This window comes from Patagioenas fasciata, chromosome 20 (assembly GCF_037038585.1).
Source record: "Patagioenas fasciata isolate bPatFas1 chromosome 20, bPatFas1.hap1, whole genome shotgun sequence".
Classification (NCBI taxonomy): Eukaryota; Metazoa; Chordata; class Aves; order Columbiformes; family Columbidae; genus Patagioenas; species Patagioenas fasciata.
In genome coordinates this window covers 6,047,264-6,061,324 of record NC_092539.1, presented here as the reverse complement: position 1 = coordinate 6,061,324, position 14,061 = coordinate 6,047,264, and the positions used below count along the sequence as shown (strand labels likewise).

Here is a 14,061-nt window from a genome sequence, read left to right as displayed (position 1 = left end):
GACGCTCTGACCCGCAAAGAAAAACCATGGGGCTTAACCCACTGTGCACCGGAGCCTGGGGCTCCGTTGGGTTCCAGGTGCCCTTGGGGGAGTGAAGGATGGAAAGGGGGACACGCTGCAAAGCACCTGGTCAGGTCAGTGGGGCTGCACACACCACAGCGCCCGTAAAGCCCTGAATGAGAGATCTGCAGCTCAGAAAGATGCTCTGGAGGGGAAGGTAAATGCACTGGGAAAGGTGCTGCTGCTCTAAGATGTGGGAAACGCTGGTGCAATTCCCCGCTCGGTTCTCAGTGACACATCTGACCGCAGCTGAGTCAATCCATGTTTCCACGTGTCGGACCCCACCTGCAAAACTGACACCACAGCACATCCCTCCTTTGTGAGAACACCACAAGGAAAATATAGTAGGGAGACAATGGTGGCATTGGTTTCCTTTGACAAATTACTTTAGAACAGTGCCTGTGTCAAGGTTTAAGGACAACATGCTTCTCCCTTGAGGGAAGAGATGCCCACAAGGGGCTGTGGAGCGACTGCCCATCCCAGCCCGGTGCAATGGGTGCGTGGCTGACCCCACCATCACCCTGCGAGTGAAAAGGGCTATCACTTCTGGGACAGCAAGAGGGATTCAAAAAGCTGTTCCTGCCATGACAGGACCTCCTCGTTCCTGTTAAGGATGTAGATCAGCCTTAGCCTCTTCCAGCACTGATATTTTCAGTCTCTAGAACAAAGCTGGGGGACCCATGCGTTTGCCATTCCACAGTTTGCTATCCTGTCTGCTGCAGGGTGCTACTGCTTCCGCAGAGCTGCCTGAACTTCAACATGGGCATCCTGGTGACTTCTTTCTGCTCTGCATTCCCAGCTCTGGAATAGGAAGGCTGGTGGCCTGGGCCTGTTCTTCTTCATATTCTTCTGCTTCCAGCTACTGGCAAGGAAGGGTTAAATCACACATTTCCAGGGTACAGGGGAGCCCAGCAGCTGGAGTCCTTCCAGCACATGAAGACAACAAGCATCTTATGAATGAACTTCCCGAGTCAGTGTCCTTGCGATGGAAAAACAACACATCAGGGACTGCCCTGTGGCTTAAAACCTTGTTTTTCCAATGAGAGCTCAAGTGTCACTGGAAGTCTTACAGAAACTCCCATGTTTGCCTAAACAGATGTCCCTACAAAAGCGAAGAGGGCTCCAACGAGATGGATGGTGGATCTTTTCTCATGCTGTTATATTGAGGCTTCCACTCAGAGGGAACCATAAGCAAGCAAGCTGGAAAAGTTTGACAACGTCTATTGTGCCTATGGAACAGAAAACATCGAGGCCTCCACAACAGAATACAGGGTGAGGTGAAGGTGTCTTTTAGTGCCTTGGTAGCCCAAACTCTCAGAGCTCTGCAAAAAAACCAACCCAGCCCCAACACCAAATGCTGAAGCTGAGGTGGAGGGAGGAATGAAAACCCAACACTCCAGCGTTGTTCAGTCAAGGTGTGATGGGAAAGGAGGTTATTTCTCACTAATCTGGTGCGACATTTTTGTTCTAATGACTTGACTGGTAAGGAAATGGAAAATCTTTCTGGGTGATATTTCTAGACAGAGACTAATTGACTAAGAATAATACAGGCAGCTTTCACACCACTGCACTGGGTTCCGTGTCAGCGGAGGCCAGCTGTGTTTTCTTTCTGGTGAACAGTGCCTACAGTTTTCATCCAAGGTCAGTCCTGAGGGACGTTAAAGAATAATAATCCTAATGATGTTTTGTCCTTCAAGGGCAACTTCTTGCTACAGATCACAAAGCACTTCTAAATATTCATTTTAACTGTAATACAACAGCCTCCATAGGTGTCACCTGAGAACAGGAGACGTTGTGCTAAGCCCTGTTCAGAGCTGTCTCGCACCTTCCACAGAAGGGAAACTGAGGCACGGAGCACTGGAAAGCGCTGCCTGAGATTGTGCAGAATCTGATCAAGCTGCAGTTAGAACGCAGATGTGTGGAACAAGTTTGCTTCTTCAGTTGTTGCTCTTCATGGAGTAAATTGTTACCCACAATATAGAAATGGCTCTAATTTCCAAGCAGAAGTAAATATCCTTGATGAATACTGACACTTATCAGATTGCTGGTACTGAAAAGGATCCACCTTGTTTTTTGGACTTGCTTGGTCAGAAAATCATGGAAGAAGCAACACCCACCTGTTGCACACAGGGGAAAGAAGAGCCAGAGAGGCTGGTGAGCCTAACCATGCCAAACCAAACCAAGCCAAACCAAGCCAAACCAAGCCAAACCAAGCCAACCTGCTGACCATTTGGTAAAGAAAGTGCTGGGGAGGAAAGCTATGCTGAGCAGCAACACCCTCTTTGCCAGGGCCAGCAGCTGCTGCCAGCTTGGTGTGGTCGCATAGGAACACACAGAACATGTTGGAGGCTCCGCAGCTGCAATTTCAGGGTTGGTGGTGGAGAATTTGGTTGGTTTCAATCATAGAGACATGGGAACAATTGTTTCTTTTTCCTTGATGCCTGTGGTTCCCCTGAAGCCTTCAGGGATGATGCATGTCCCCTGTTACCTCAGCAGAACATTCTCTCTTGCAGTACAACACAATGTGGCTCAGCGCCTCTCTTCCACAGGGCCCAGTTTCTCCAGTTGCCGTCTCCTCTGCTCCACAGTGGGAGTCAAAGCAGCACAGTGTCCAAAGCAGAGGATCCTACCCTTAAAACCTACACAGGCAAAGCCTGAAAATTGCCCTTTCAGGGATAAGAGCAATACACAGAAATGTGTGATCTCTTTCCCAACCAAGCTGGCCATACATGCTGTACTACTGCCAGCACATCACCCGAACTGTGACTGCCTCGGAGCACTCTGCCTATGGAAAAACCTCCAGTTTAAAACAGATACCATGGGACCATCTGTGATGGTCCCCAAGAGCTTCAGCCAGACTAAGAGCATCCCAGCTGTAGCACCAGGACAATGGACAGGCTTGAAGTGGCCAGAAGCCCTGACCACTGTCCTCTGTCTGCCCTCTGGTAATTTAGGAGACATTTTACAGAAGAGATTGTCAAACACACATGGAAAACAAAGAGTTTACCTGCTCACCAACTTTCCCTGGTCGGCCGCGGTTCCCTGGCTCACCCTGCAGGACAGGAGACAAGGCACACAGGTTACGTGGTGCTCCCAGACCCTCAGCACCATACAATTCTTTGTACACCCATGATCTGGGCTGCTGTGTGTGAATTGTGGAAAAACGGTAAGAAACATCATCTTAAAAAACCCACTGCGACTTCCAAGGTAATCCAGAGCAAACAACACAGCTGACATGAGCATGGAGCAAACATTCGTTGCTCTGGAGTGAAATGGCCCAAAAAGCAGTTGGTCCTACTGTGGCAAAATAACCTTCACAAAACCAAATTTGGACATTGAAACATAAGCTGTCAACCTTCTGGTGGCATTATCCCTGTGTTTTATAAGGCATGAGCTCTCATTAGAGATGCTCCTGAAGTTGGGGTGTTTCTAATCCAAAACATTTTAATCTGAAAGACAGAGTAAGACAGAGAGATGAAGACAGAAACACATCATCAGCAGGGAAAGAGTAGGAAAGGACATTGATTAACCAAAGGATTTGGAGAGCACCAAAGAAAAGCAAGAGTACAGACACCAAGGGGAGGTGTAGCTCCGGAATGACTGAGGAGAAGGGATCCAAGACAATTCACGTGCTAGTGGAAGTGTCACAAGAATAAAAGACAACCCAAATATTCCCAGGCAATGCTGCACCCTGATTCTGCCCTTGTGAAATCTCAAACATCGTCACGCTACTGCCACCCGTAACATCCACATGAGAACCACGGAAAGAACCCACACGAGCTAAATCACAGTGCAGGATGAGGGAAATTCAGAGAATGAGAAAAAAGAGGGGTGAAGAGAAAAGCAGGAGGCAGGGGAGAATTTCAGGCTTACTGGGGATAAGGGCAGCCGTGCACAGGCCATGCCGAGGGCAGGCTCACCACTAACTGGTATTGTCTCTGGGTGACGGCAGCTGTATTTGCTCAGTAGGCAGATACTCCAGATGTGCTGCCAGACCACATTTTTGCTATTTACTGTTTGAAGAGGTTGTTTTTGTTGGGTTTTCTCTTTCCTTTTGAGTGTGGGTTTGTGGACCGGACTGCCCTTGGATGGCTCCTGCTGCTGATTAGGCAGCAGAGATAGGAATGATGTGCATTGTTTTAGAACAAATCGTGGAGAAGCAATGGAAAATGAGATGAGATGACGGAGGGGGGTTGGTTAATATGAAAGGAGGACCACACTTGTTTATAACAAAGCACATGGCTTAAAAAATGCACCATCGTTCTTTTTGCTGAAGAAACCAAGCAGAAGCAGAGACCCTAAAATTCAGAGAAAACAAGAAATCCTCGGTTCCACTTGTCGTCTCGAACGAATACCCTAGGCTGGGAGCGCAATAAAGCTGAGAAAATGTACTTCACTCTTCCTTTCCTCCCTTCCATCTACTGCTTCTCTGATCATGAACAAACTCTTTCCTCACCTTGGGACCATCAGGACCAGGTCTTCCTGGAAATCCCTTCCGGCCAGATCGACCCTGAAATACATGTAAGAACAATAAACATCATGTCTGTGAACCTGTGTGGTGCAGCTTACAAGCAACGCTCCCCATGAATTGAGGGTGCTAGAGATGGCGCCATCCTTAGAGAGGCCCAGGCAGCACAAGAGGAAAGCTCCGTGTCTCAAGTGACACCATGTTTGATGTGCCCAGATAGCTACTCCAAAGTTCAGCCCATTTCTGACCCTCCAGCTCAATTCCATTGCTTAAACATCACACCAGAAACATTATGCATGGACTATAAGAGCTTTGTTGCTGCCCTTTAGTTGATCATGTGCTGCATTTATTCTGCTTCCAGTAGTTTACTTCTAGCAATGCCAGTGACGACACCAGCAGCCTGAGCATTCAAAGATGGTGCTTCCCTAGTGTTGGCCATATAAGCTTCTTATGGGCTCCATCCCTGGCATCCCGAGAGAATTTGGGAGCAGGACTTGCCTTACAGGCTGACATTCACAGCTACAGCCCAGAAAAGCAAAAATAAACCTGCAGACCAAGATGGTTTTTGTTGAGCCTTCCCTTCAAATAGAAGAACACTTCTGGTGCTGCCTTAGGCACTGGAGTAGCTGGATTTGTTATGTTGCTCCAGAATGGAATAAAAGTGGCTACCAGAATAGTAGAGGAAATGCAAGATAAAACATTTATTTTCCAACCCACCTAGAAGCTCTAGCACAGTTATCAATTTTCAAGATATTTTACTATTCTGCAATGATAATTATATACATAACCATTACAAAATCCTGAACTGGCAAGCTCACAGATATAATATTCTTTTTGCTTCTTCTAACTGTGTTTCAGTGATACATCACTGTGTTCAGGGTGATGTGGAGGTCAAAAAGGACTCTGCCTGTCTGGGCTTTTATCTTGCTTTTGCCTCTACTCCTTGAAAAATAATATAAATCATGGAAGAAACATTGGGACTGGTTACAGAGATGGTTTCCAGTCAACGTGGTTTATCTTGAGGATGAACTATTGAAATGTTAGAGGGTTTTTGAAGGTCTGAGACTTTAAGACTCCCACTCAACACCCTGTGCAAGACACTTCCTTGACTTTCAGCCATCCTGGCTCAAGCAATTGGACCAAGCCCTGGACAACACAATATTTCTTAGAAGGGCAGATGACTTTCCAAACCAGGAGGTTTGAAGCTTTACGCTAATTTAACTACAATTCCATTGCAAGGTCAACATAGCTGATAGTAACTGAATAAATGACTGGCACCTACCTCTGGACCAGGGACTCCTGGTGGTCCTACGGGTCCTTCATCTCCCTGAGGTGAAAAGAAATTAAAATAAAGGGCAAAGTAGTGACAAAATTTGGACTCGTCATGTAGCAAGAATGAAAAGTCTGCAGTATGAGCAGCAGTTAAACACATGCTGTGTACTCAACTGTCACATTTTAACAACCGAGCCCTTAATCTTAGAGCAGGCAGCTCAGCATCTCTGAGGTTTCTCATCTCCCTTTCCCATCTCAGGAAAAAAAAACGTCTGAAGTCAAGTCCTGCCAGTAAAGTTCATCCAAACTTCGACCAGAGTCAACACCAGTTGAGTGGGCCTATCATGGGCTGGATTTGGCCCATGGGGTACCCTGGACATGCTCACAGGACTCTGCCTCATTTGATTTGGCAGAGATACGAATGTTGTAGAGCTCTCTACTCTCTTTCTTTCTTTTTTTCTTTCTTCTTTCTTTCTCCCCCCAAAAAAAGGACGTTGCAAATTTCCCACAGAACCATTTGGCAACAGTACGAAGGTTTCCCTTTTGCTTTCAAATGGGACTACACATGCTGCAGGATGGAGCTATCTCAAAATCTCACACAGCAATTGGACTCGGTCCTCTCCTTTGGCTCTACACCAATTTCTAACGTGATAGGATCAGATCTACGGTTTCTAGGAGACCTTCAATTAAGCCTCAGAAAAATTATCTCAAGTGTCTAAAACGAACTGCCAAGAGAGAAATTAAAAGCTCCCTTGGCAGCCGCAGCTCTGGCTGTTCTCATGTAGGTGGTCAGCCGTGGTAATGAAGTGGCACGAGCTGGAGATGGGGCTGGAAGTCAGGAACCCAGCAAAATGGGCTCAGACAAACCACCCACGATACGCCACATCTCTAAAAAAGATGTAATTCACAGCCTCGACCTCCCGCCTTGGGTAAAAGCAATGGTGAAGTCACCGTTGTGTGGGTTTGTGCACATTCAAGGTCCTTCAGCACAGCTGATGTCCAACTCCATGTCCGTGTCTTCAGTCTTACTTTTACACTCACTAACCAGAGTAAATTGAAGGCAGCACGGTCATGCCTGCCTGAACCTGGAATGCAGGGCTTCAATTTCATTTGTAAATTGCCTAGAATATTTTTTCCTTATTTCAGTGCAAATAAATGAGCTAATTTGCATTAATCCCATTCAGAGAGCAAGCAAAAGAGTTCCCAGAAGAAGTGAAGAATTATTAGTGCTATTAGACCGATCTGCCCACGCGTGTGCTAAGTATTATTTGCACAATGCCTCATGACTCTGGACAAACAGCTTATGCTGGTCTATATGAGAAGAAACTCCACTGAAGTCACTGGAGTTACAAGAGGATAAACAGGGCACTCAGGCCTTTGCTGCTGCTATAAAGTATTTGCATCTCCAGGACAAGTAAATCAATCACAATTGTCCCTTTTTCGTGACTGCGAGTGGGATGAAGCTTCAAGTTTTCCATGACGTGATAAGTGAAAGCTGTGAGCTCTGGGATGCTGGGGCAAACCATTATTTGCAGAAGAGCAATTTAAATGTATCTGCTCTTTTTACAGAAGGGTATTGCTCTGTGTGAGAAAGTGCAGCCTGCAGGTCTCACAGCTGAAAGAAAACACACTTACAGGAGGCAAAAAGCAAAAGCCAGGTCAGGGCATGCTGGGCAAGGGGATGTGTGGGGAAAAGGGCACTAACACCTGTTCCAGATGGGTGTGGGGGATCAGGCTTTAAAAGAAAAGCCAACGCAGGGTTTAGGGTCAGCAGATGCCAGCAGCAAGTGGAAGCAAAGATCACAGGATCGCAACTCCTCTTCTGCAGGTCTCTGATCACTCAACATAAATAACCATCTGCTTCCAGATTCAGAGGGGCAGGAGGACTTCAAGTTGCAGGCACCATTTCAGCATGCATTAATCTTCAAAATTCAATGTTATTCTTTAAATCTAATCTGCTTTTTGGTTTGAGGGCACTCACCTCTTGTCCAGGCAGCCCTCTTGGCCCAGGTAAACCTCGTGCTCCTGGCTTTCCCTGAGAAAGTACCAAAGGAAAAGATACTCAGAAAATAGAAACACAAGCTCAGAAGGGCAATTAAAATCAGAAAGTCTCTTTCACAGCCACGGGACATCATCCAATGTCAATTTTGTTACAGAAAAAAAAAAAAGAAAAAAAGAAAACCCTGCACTTGGAGGGACCTCAAGCCAAACAGACAGAGCTGAAAGGCTGGCCAGGACAAGCTTTAGGAATCTCCAGGGCTTTCTCTCTCCCCACATCCCACTACTTTGCTTTCCCTGGCTGCTTCCCACCCCACACTGAACTCCAGTCTCTGCTCCACTCACCTTCAGGCCTTCAGGACCATTTTCTCCAGGAGGGCCAATGTCACCTGGGAAGCCCTAAAGAAAGTGAGAGATAGTCAGGGGGGGAACAGGTGGACTTTTGCCAAGTCACCATCCCTGTAGGCATTTAAACGAAGCGTAGATGAGGTTCTTCAGGACATGGTTTAGAGGTGGACTTGGCAGTGTTGGGTTAATGGCTGGACTTGATAAACCATTCTGTGGTTCTATGGCGTGTGGGTGACCGTGTGGCTTCTACAAGGAATGAAGCAAGACACCGGGAGCAGCGCTATCAGGTCAATCCAAGAGCAGCCTTTCCCAGCAGTTCCCTTTAGGTCCATCTTCTTAGCAGATTTATTGCAGTGAGGGCCTCCCTGTCATCGCACAGCTAAAAATGGCAGTTTGGGGTTTTAATTAATCTTTATGAGTCAACGCGTAATCTCGCTGCTCCGAGAAACGAACTGCGCGGCTCAGCGACAAAGGGAAGCAGGCGAGGAATTAGGAAAGGTGCTGACATGCTCGTTAGCTGCTGCCTTCAGCCAGGCAGCGACTCCTTTCCACCCACCAGCCCTTCGCCGAGGAAACAAAGGAATCTGCGGTTATTTCCAACAGCAACAAAGAGGAACGATTGCTAAGTGGCAGCACTCGACCGAGAGCCCTTCCAGATCCAGTAGAATACCAGAACACTGCTGAAGGGAAAACAGAGCATCGGTTGTGCTGGAAGTGGCTCTCCAGCATCTCACAGATGTTGTCTGGTTGCTTATGGAGGAGAAAAATGACAATCTGCTGGGGGAAGCTGATCCTGCATTTAAGGTATCACTGTGAGAATTTTTTGTAAGGGCAGTAAGGGTCTTTTTCTACTTGAAATGGTGTTTTGTGAGGGAAAAACTGAAAAAACCCTCTGTAATATCTATGACAAAAAGTGGAAGGAAAAACCAGGAAACCATGAGATGTAGAAGAGATCAGGAACCCATCCTGATCCTCCCTACCTCATCACCACTCATACACAAGAAGAAACTGAAGCCCCAACACTGAGAAGGGGAGGGTAGGCAGAAAGAGATGCCAGAATCAAGAAATGAGAACAGAACAAGATGTTACATTTAGGACTTGCATGGGAAGAAAAAGGCTTGGAATGGTAGTTGGAGATCAGGAAATCTGCGTGCAGGGTGGTCAGAGGGCACAAGATGGACAGTTTGCTCCATCTTCCACTTTGAACAAAAGTGGATCTCAATTCACTAAATAACAGTAAACCCTACAACACAGCAAAGCTCTTTCTGGAGCCCTGATGCACTGCTGTCCTAAAGCAATTCATCTGTCCATCATTAGCGAAGTTTCTGACCCCAGAACACACTGGTTTTGGGCTGGTAAACATGTCAGAGCTCAGGTCTCACGGTGAGCAGTGGCAATGGCAGCTGTCCCCTCTCTCTGTGGGGCTGGTTGCCCACATAGAAGGCAGCATTTGGCTCTTGCTTTCCCTATGTATTAGCAACAGCTATATGCATATATGCCTCCTAATCAAAACCCTGTGTGGGCCTGTCTGTGCGTGGCTCGAGAGCTAAGAACCTCCAACGGAGAAAGGAGATAGACATCTCTAAATGCCACAGGGGTGTTTATCAGAGCGCTGGTTCCCAGCGGGGCTGCAAGCTGCAGACACCGAATAACTCCTGCTGCAGAGGCACAAGGAGATGGGAGAGATGTTATCGCGTGGCTTTGCTGAAGAAAGGATGCTGCAGACATTACTGAAGAAAGGAAAGATGTGAGAAGGAGGTGGTGGGACATACCTCAGGGCCGGGTGGTCCTGGAAACCCGACTGGACCTTTGTCACCAACTTTTCCCTGCGGAAAGCAGAAAAACATGGAGAAAAGTGAGCTGACTCCTGGCTGTCGGCTTTCATGTTTGGAATAGCACAGCTCCAGAGTTCTCTTTCCAGCTGGGCACTGAACCTTCAGACAGGACATGAGGAAGCAGAGGACACTTGGTTACTTACCAGGGGACCTGCTTTCCCTCGTGCCCCAGGGGCCCCGGGCAAACCCTGGCTGCCCTGAGAGAGAGAGACACACACACTTTTAGCAGAAAACACAATGAAGCATCAAAAAATATCAATTCCCCAGCTCCAGCTCCAGTTACTACAGCAGAGAAGCACTTTCTAAGGGTTAAACTCAGACTGCAAGGAGCTGGGACAGTTGCACTAATGTCAGTGAGATGTTTCTGCTAAAACCGGGCTGAATTTAGCCCTGAAGAACATGCGGGCTGTTGCAGTTAGTCGTGGCTCAGAGCCACATATGCCCCAGCGCAGTCCTAAGTATGGAATTAGCCAGCTGAAGTGAGTATCATGTTGTACTCACAGGGGAAAAGTAATTTGCTCAGAAGTTATTCACAGTGTTAAGTGCTTCACTGGGTTGGGGTTTGAGTTGCTGCACTGGGCAGGCAAAATCTCTGAGTCTGCAGCTGCTGGACCACACACATTCACACCCATCCCCATCGATCCCACCCATTGCTTCCAACTTCTGCATGAAGATACAGCTCCTTTTACAGAAAGCCCCCAGTAGAACTCCTTTTATTATGAGTAACAACAAAATCCATACATTGACGTGAGCTTTAGAAAGGCACAGTGTGCCCCAATGAGAATTACATGAGCAGGGGAACCTGACAGCGGGATGCAGCTACTTCCAGCTCATCATGGCTTAAGATGGGCTGGGAAAGCTGGTGGCCACACATACTGCTATGTAAGGGGGCAAAATATGATGGAGAAAAGAAAAACCATTACCTTGTCTCCTTGGAAGCCGATGTCTCCTGGAACACCTGCTGCTCCCTGATCACCCTGGGTACACATCACCAGAGAGTTAAAACAGGCACCAGCAATGGTCGAAACGCCCAGGTAGATGCTACCAGTGCGTTCTACAGCAAAAGTCTCATCCCTAGCTCCATTCAAATCTGAACTGCTGGCAAACCGCAGATCCTATTAACTGTAACGACAATCCTGAACAAAGTATGCATTTCCCAACATCGATTCTAAACCGAGAGATGAAACTGCAGGAGAGAGAAAAAGATGAATTCCCAAGCATTGTGTTTCTATAGAAGCTGCAGGGAGAGAGACTTCTTTCCTCTGGGTAACAGCAACTGCAAAGGTGGTGAAGTGTTAAAATTCAGCTGAACAGAAGAGCTAGTTCAGTTTTCAATGAATGGACCTTTTCTCTCAGAAGGCTCTATAGAAAAGAAAACAATACTCAGGGCTTCTGTGAGTGTATCCTAGTGCTGGCATCAAAGATCTATCTTCTATAAGAAAACAAGAGTAACTTCTAGTTATTCTTCAGTATCATCTCATTGCCAATGTCTAGGCTGAGATTCTCAGGGAGGGGTAGGTTGGTGTTCGTTGGGATGGGGATCCCATCATTGAGCACACTGTCACTGACAATATTTCCTAGCCAAGTGGTTTTTCTTCCCCCTATTTGGACCATCTGAACAGATCCTGACACTCTGGTTAGAAATCAGAATCCCTGAAGGTTTTCTTAGGAGCGCTGGGTTATCTTGTATATCATCTTGTATATCTTGTATCTCAGCCCTGCTCTCAGGACCAGCTGACCTCCTGATGTCCCTTCCAACCTCATTTATTTAGTGATCTACTTAAACAAAGGATGAGTCAATGACGGGGCAGAGAAAGGAAAATTCTACTTGGAAGGCCAAAGGAAGAAGGGCTATAAAAACTTGGTACATTGACAAGACCCAACAGAAATAACTGTTAGAGGAACTCTGTCCCATGCACAGCACATCCCTCTAAACTTGGCTGCCTAGGAAGGAAACAAACCATTCGAGAGCAGAGAATTACATGTTTAAACATAGCCCACATGGAGCACACATGGACTCCCGCGACAGAGCCAAAGTCTACGAAGAGATGACAGAGGACATCTCCTTCTTCTCAAACGAAACCCACCCACTTGTTATCAGGAGCTGAACTAATTCTAACTACTTCAGAAATGTGCAGGGGATAATGAAATTGTGAATGGTTAAGGCTTGAGTTGGGAAAGACTTTTTGGAGACAGCTTTTTCAGAAGAAAAACAATGAAGAACTATGCAGATTCAATGATGGAAACATTTCATGGATTCATGCTAAATTTGCTTTAATGTTTTGGTAAATGTTCCCAGGACATTTCACTGAACCATCTTCAAAACAAGTCTTTTGTATAGCAAAATTGGAATGTTGCTCTCAAAAAAAGCTAAATGAATTTTATTAATTTGGTTTGTAAGCTAAAATATTTTAATTGGAGCAAATAACCAGCTTTAACTTTTTGCTGCGTCTAAACTATTTTCCATATTTTTTTTTTTGGGCAATGCAAGTAAATGAAAATAAAATAGGCTATTCACACATCTTCAGTTCAGATGAACCCCAAGTATCAGATACAATAGAGGCCCAGCTCATTTCCAGCCGTTGTCAGATTTCTCTCATCTTCTCTGAATTTTCTACTTGTTTTATCTAGTCCAAGGCTTAAAAGACTGAAATCAGCAGGTTTTAGCACCTTTTCTAAAAAAAAATTAGCAGTTTTCTACTCAGACATTTTAAGTGGCCACTGAGTTAGTGTTTTGGAAGAAGTACTTGGACATTAAGAAATGCCTATTGGGAAATGGGGATTAGAGAAGGATAAGAAGGAGCAGGAAAGACAAAACACACCTCTCATCTTTAGCTGGGCTCCATGCAACATGTTCATATGCTATGGCAATAGCACAGCAAAATGTCATGGCGTGAATGATCCGTCTGCAATGGTCATTAATTAATATCTTAGCCAAAAAAATGAGGACTAGGGCATCCCCTTTCACCTGCCTTGAGTGCAGTGAATCTGGAACTGCGACTCGGGGTGTGTGTCCTTAATGTGAGGGAAGAAATGAGGAGGAAAGAGGTCAGGAATGTTTATTATTAAAAAAAAGAAGTGATGCCAAGATGACGAAAAGGGGCTGTAAGGACTTTGTTCATGAGGAGGGGGAGGGAAATAAAATCAGAAATTACAAACAGGATCTGCCCATGGGATTTTGCCTATGTTTCGTGTTTCACCCATAAAAAGAAATGCAGCTTCAGGGACCCAGCACTGCATGGAAAGGGGACCACGAGGGAAGGTACAGATTTGCAGGAGCAAGGCGGGTTTGCTGTCCGTAGGACACAGAGGAGACCTCTGTGCAAAACACTCATTTTGCTCTCCATTTGACATATTTTTTTCCAAGACTTTCTGCTTGGCAATATAAGGGGAGCTAACACTGCAAGGCTACTAGAGGTATTTAACTGAGCCGTGTCCTTCACAAGGTACAGATGTCCTGATTCACACAACTGCTTACGTGAACAACCAGCTGGGATTTCCACCTCCTCCAATTTTCCTCTGTGCTCCTCACACCACGTGGTCTTCCTGTGACCACTCTTTATACAATAATTCCACTTCTCCCTATAAAAGCAGATACAACCCTCCCTGTCCCCATGCAAACATATGAATGGATGCTTAGACAGTTGGCAGAGCACAGCTCAATCCCTATGGAAAATCATGTGTTTTCAATAGACTTCCGAGCCCTGTTCGCGAGCTGGGGTGTAAATGGGACTCACGGATTCCGACACAGTTTTCTGCTGTATGAGTTGAGCGTTGGCTCTGCGGGAAAGCAGCACCAGCTTGGAAATCCGAAATAATTTGCTCTTCAGAGGGAGCTCAGGGCCATGTGGTACAGTGGGATGGGGATACCTGAGCCACAGCAATGTGCACAGTGCTGGACTGGCATCCCCAACCAGTCAGCTACATTCTCCCTGTAACTGCGTCTTCAACAGCCAGCAGAGATGGGAACTCTGTCACCTGGGAGGTGACCAAGCCATGAATAAGGATCGCTGCAGAAGCAGACTGCACACAACGGCGGTCTGGAAATGTTTCAAGAATGGTAAGAGGCAAACTTTCAGA

The 14,061-nt window shown here is 46.3% G+C and overlaps 1 protein-coding gene across 2 annotated transcripts in view; it reads right to left on the bottom strand.

Annotated features, from left to right (window-relative positions):
• Positions 1-14,061, bottom strand: part of LOC136110308 (uncharacterized) — a 148,075-nt gene that overhangs the window by 63,318 nt on the left and 70,696 nt on the right. For both annotated transcript variants that reach the window (XM_071817459.1, XM_071817458.1), the window contains 8 exons: positions 10,905-10,958; positions 10,125-10,178; positions 9,919-9,972; positions 8,144-8,197; positions 7,782-7,835; positions 5,811-5,855; positions 4,517-4,570; positions 3,068-3,112 (listed from right to left, as the gene is read on the bottom strand). In XM_071817459.1, coding sequence (XP_071673560.1) covers positions 3,068-3,112; positions 4,517-4,570; positions 5,811-5,855; positions 7,782-7,835; positions 8,144-8,197; positions 9,919-9,972; positions 10,125-10,178; positions 10,905-10,958 — 414 coding nt within the window. The remainder of the gene's footprint in view (positions 1-3,067; positions 3,113-4,516; positions 4,571-5,810; positions 5,856-7,781; positions 7,836-8,143; positions 8,198-9,918; positions 9,973-10,124; positions 10,179-10,904; positions 10,959-14,061) is intronic.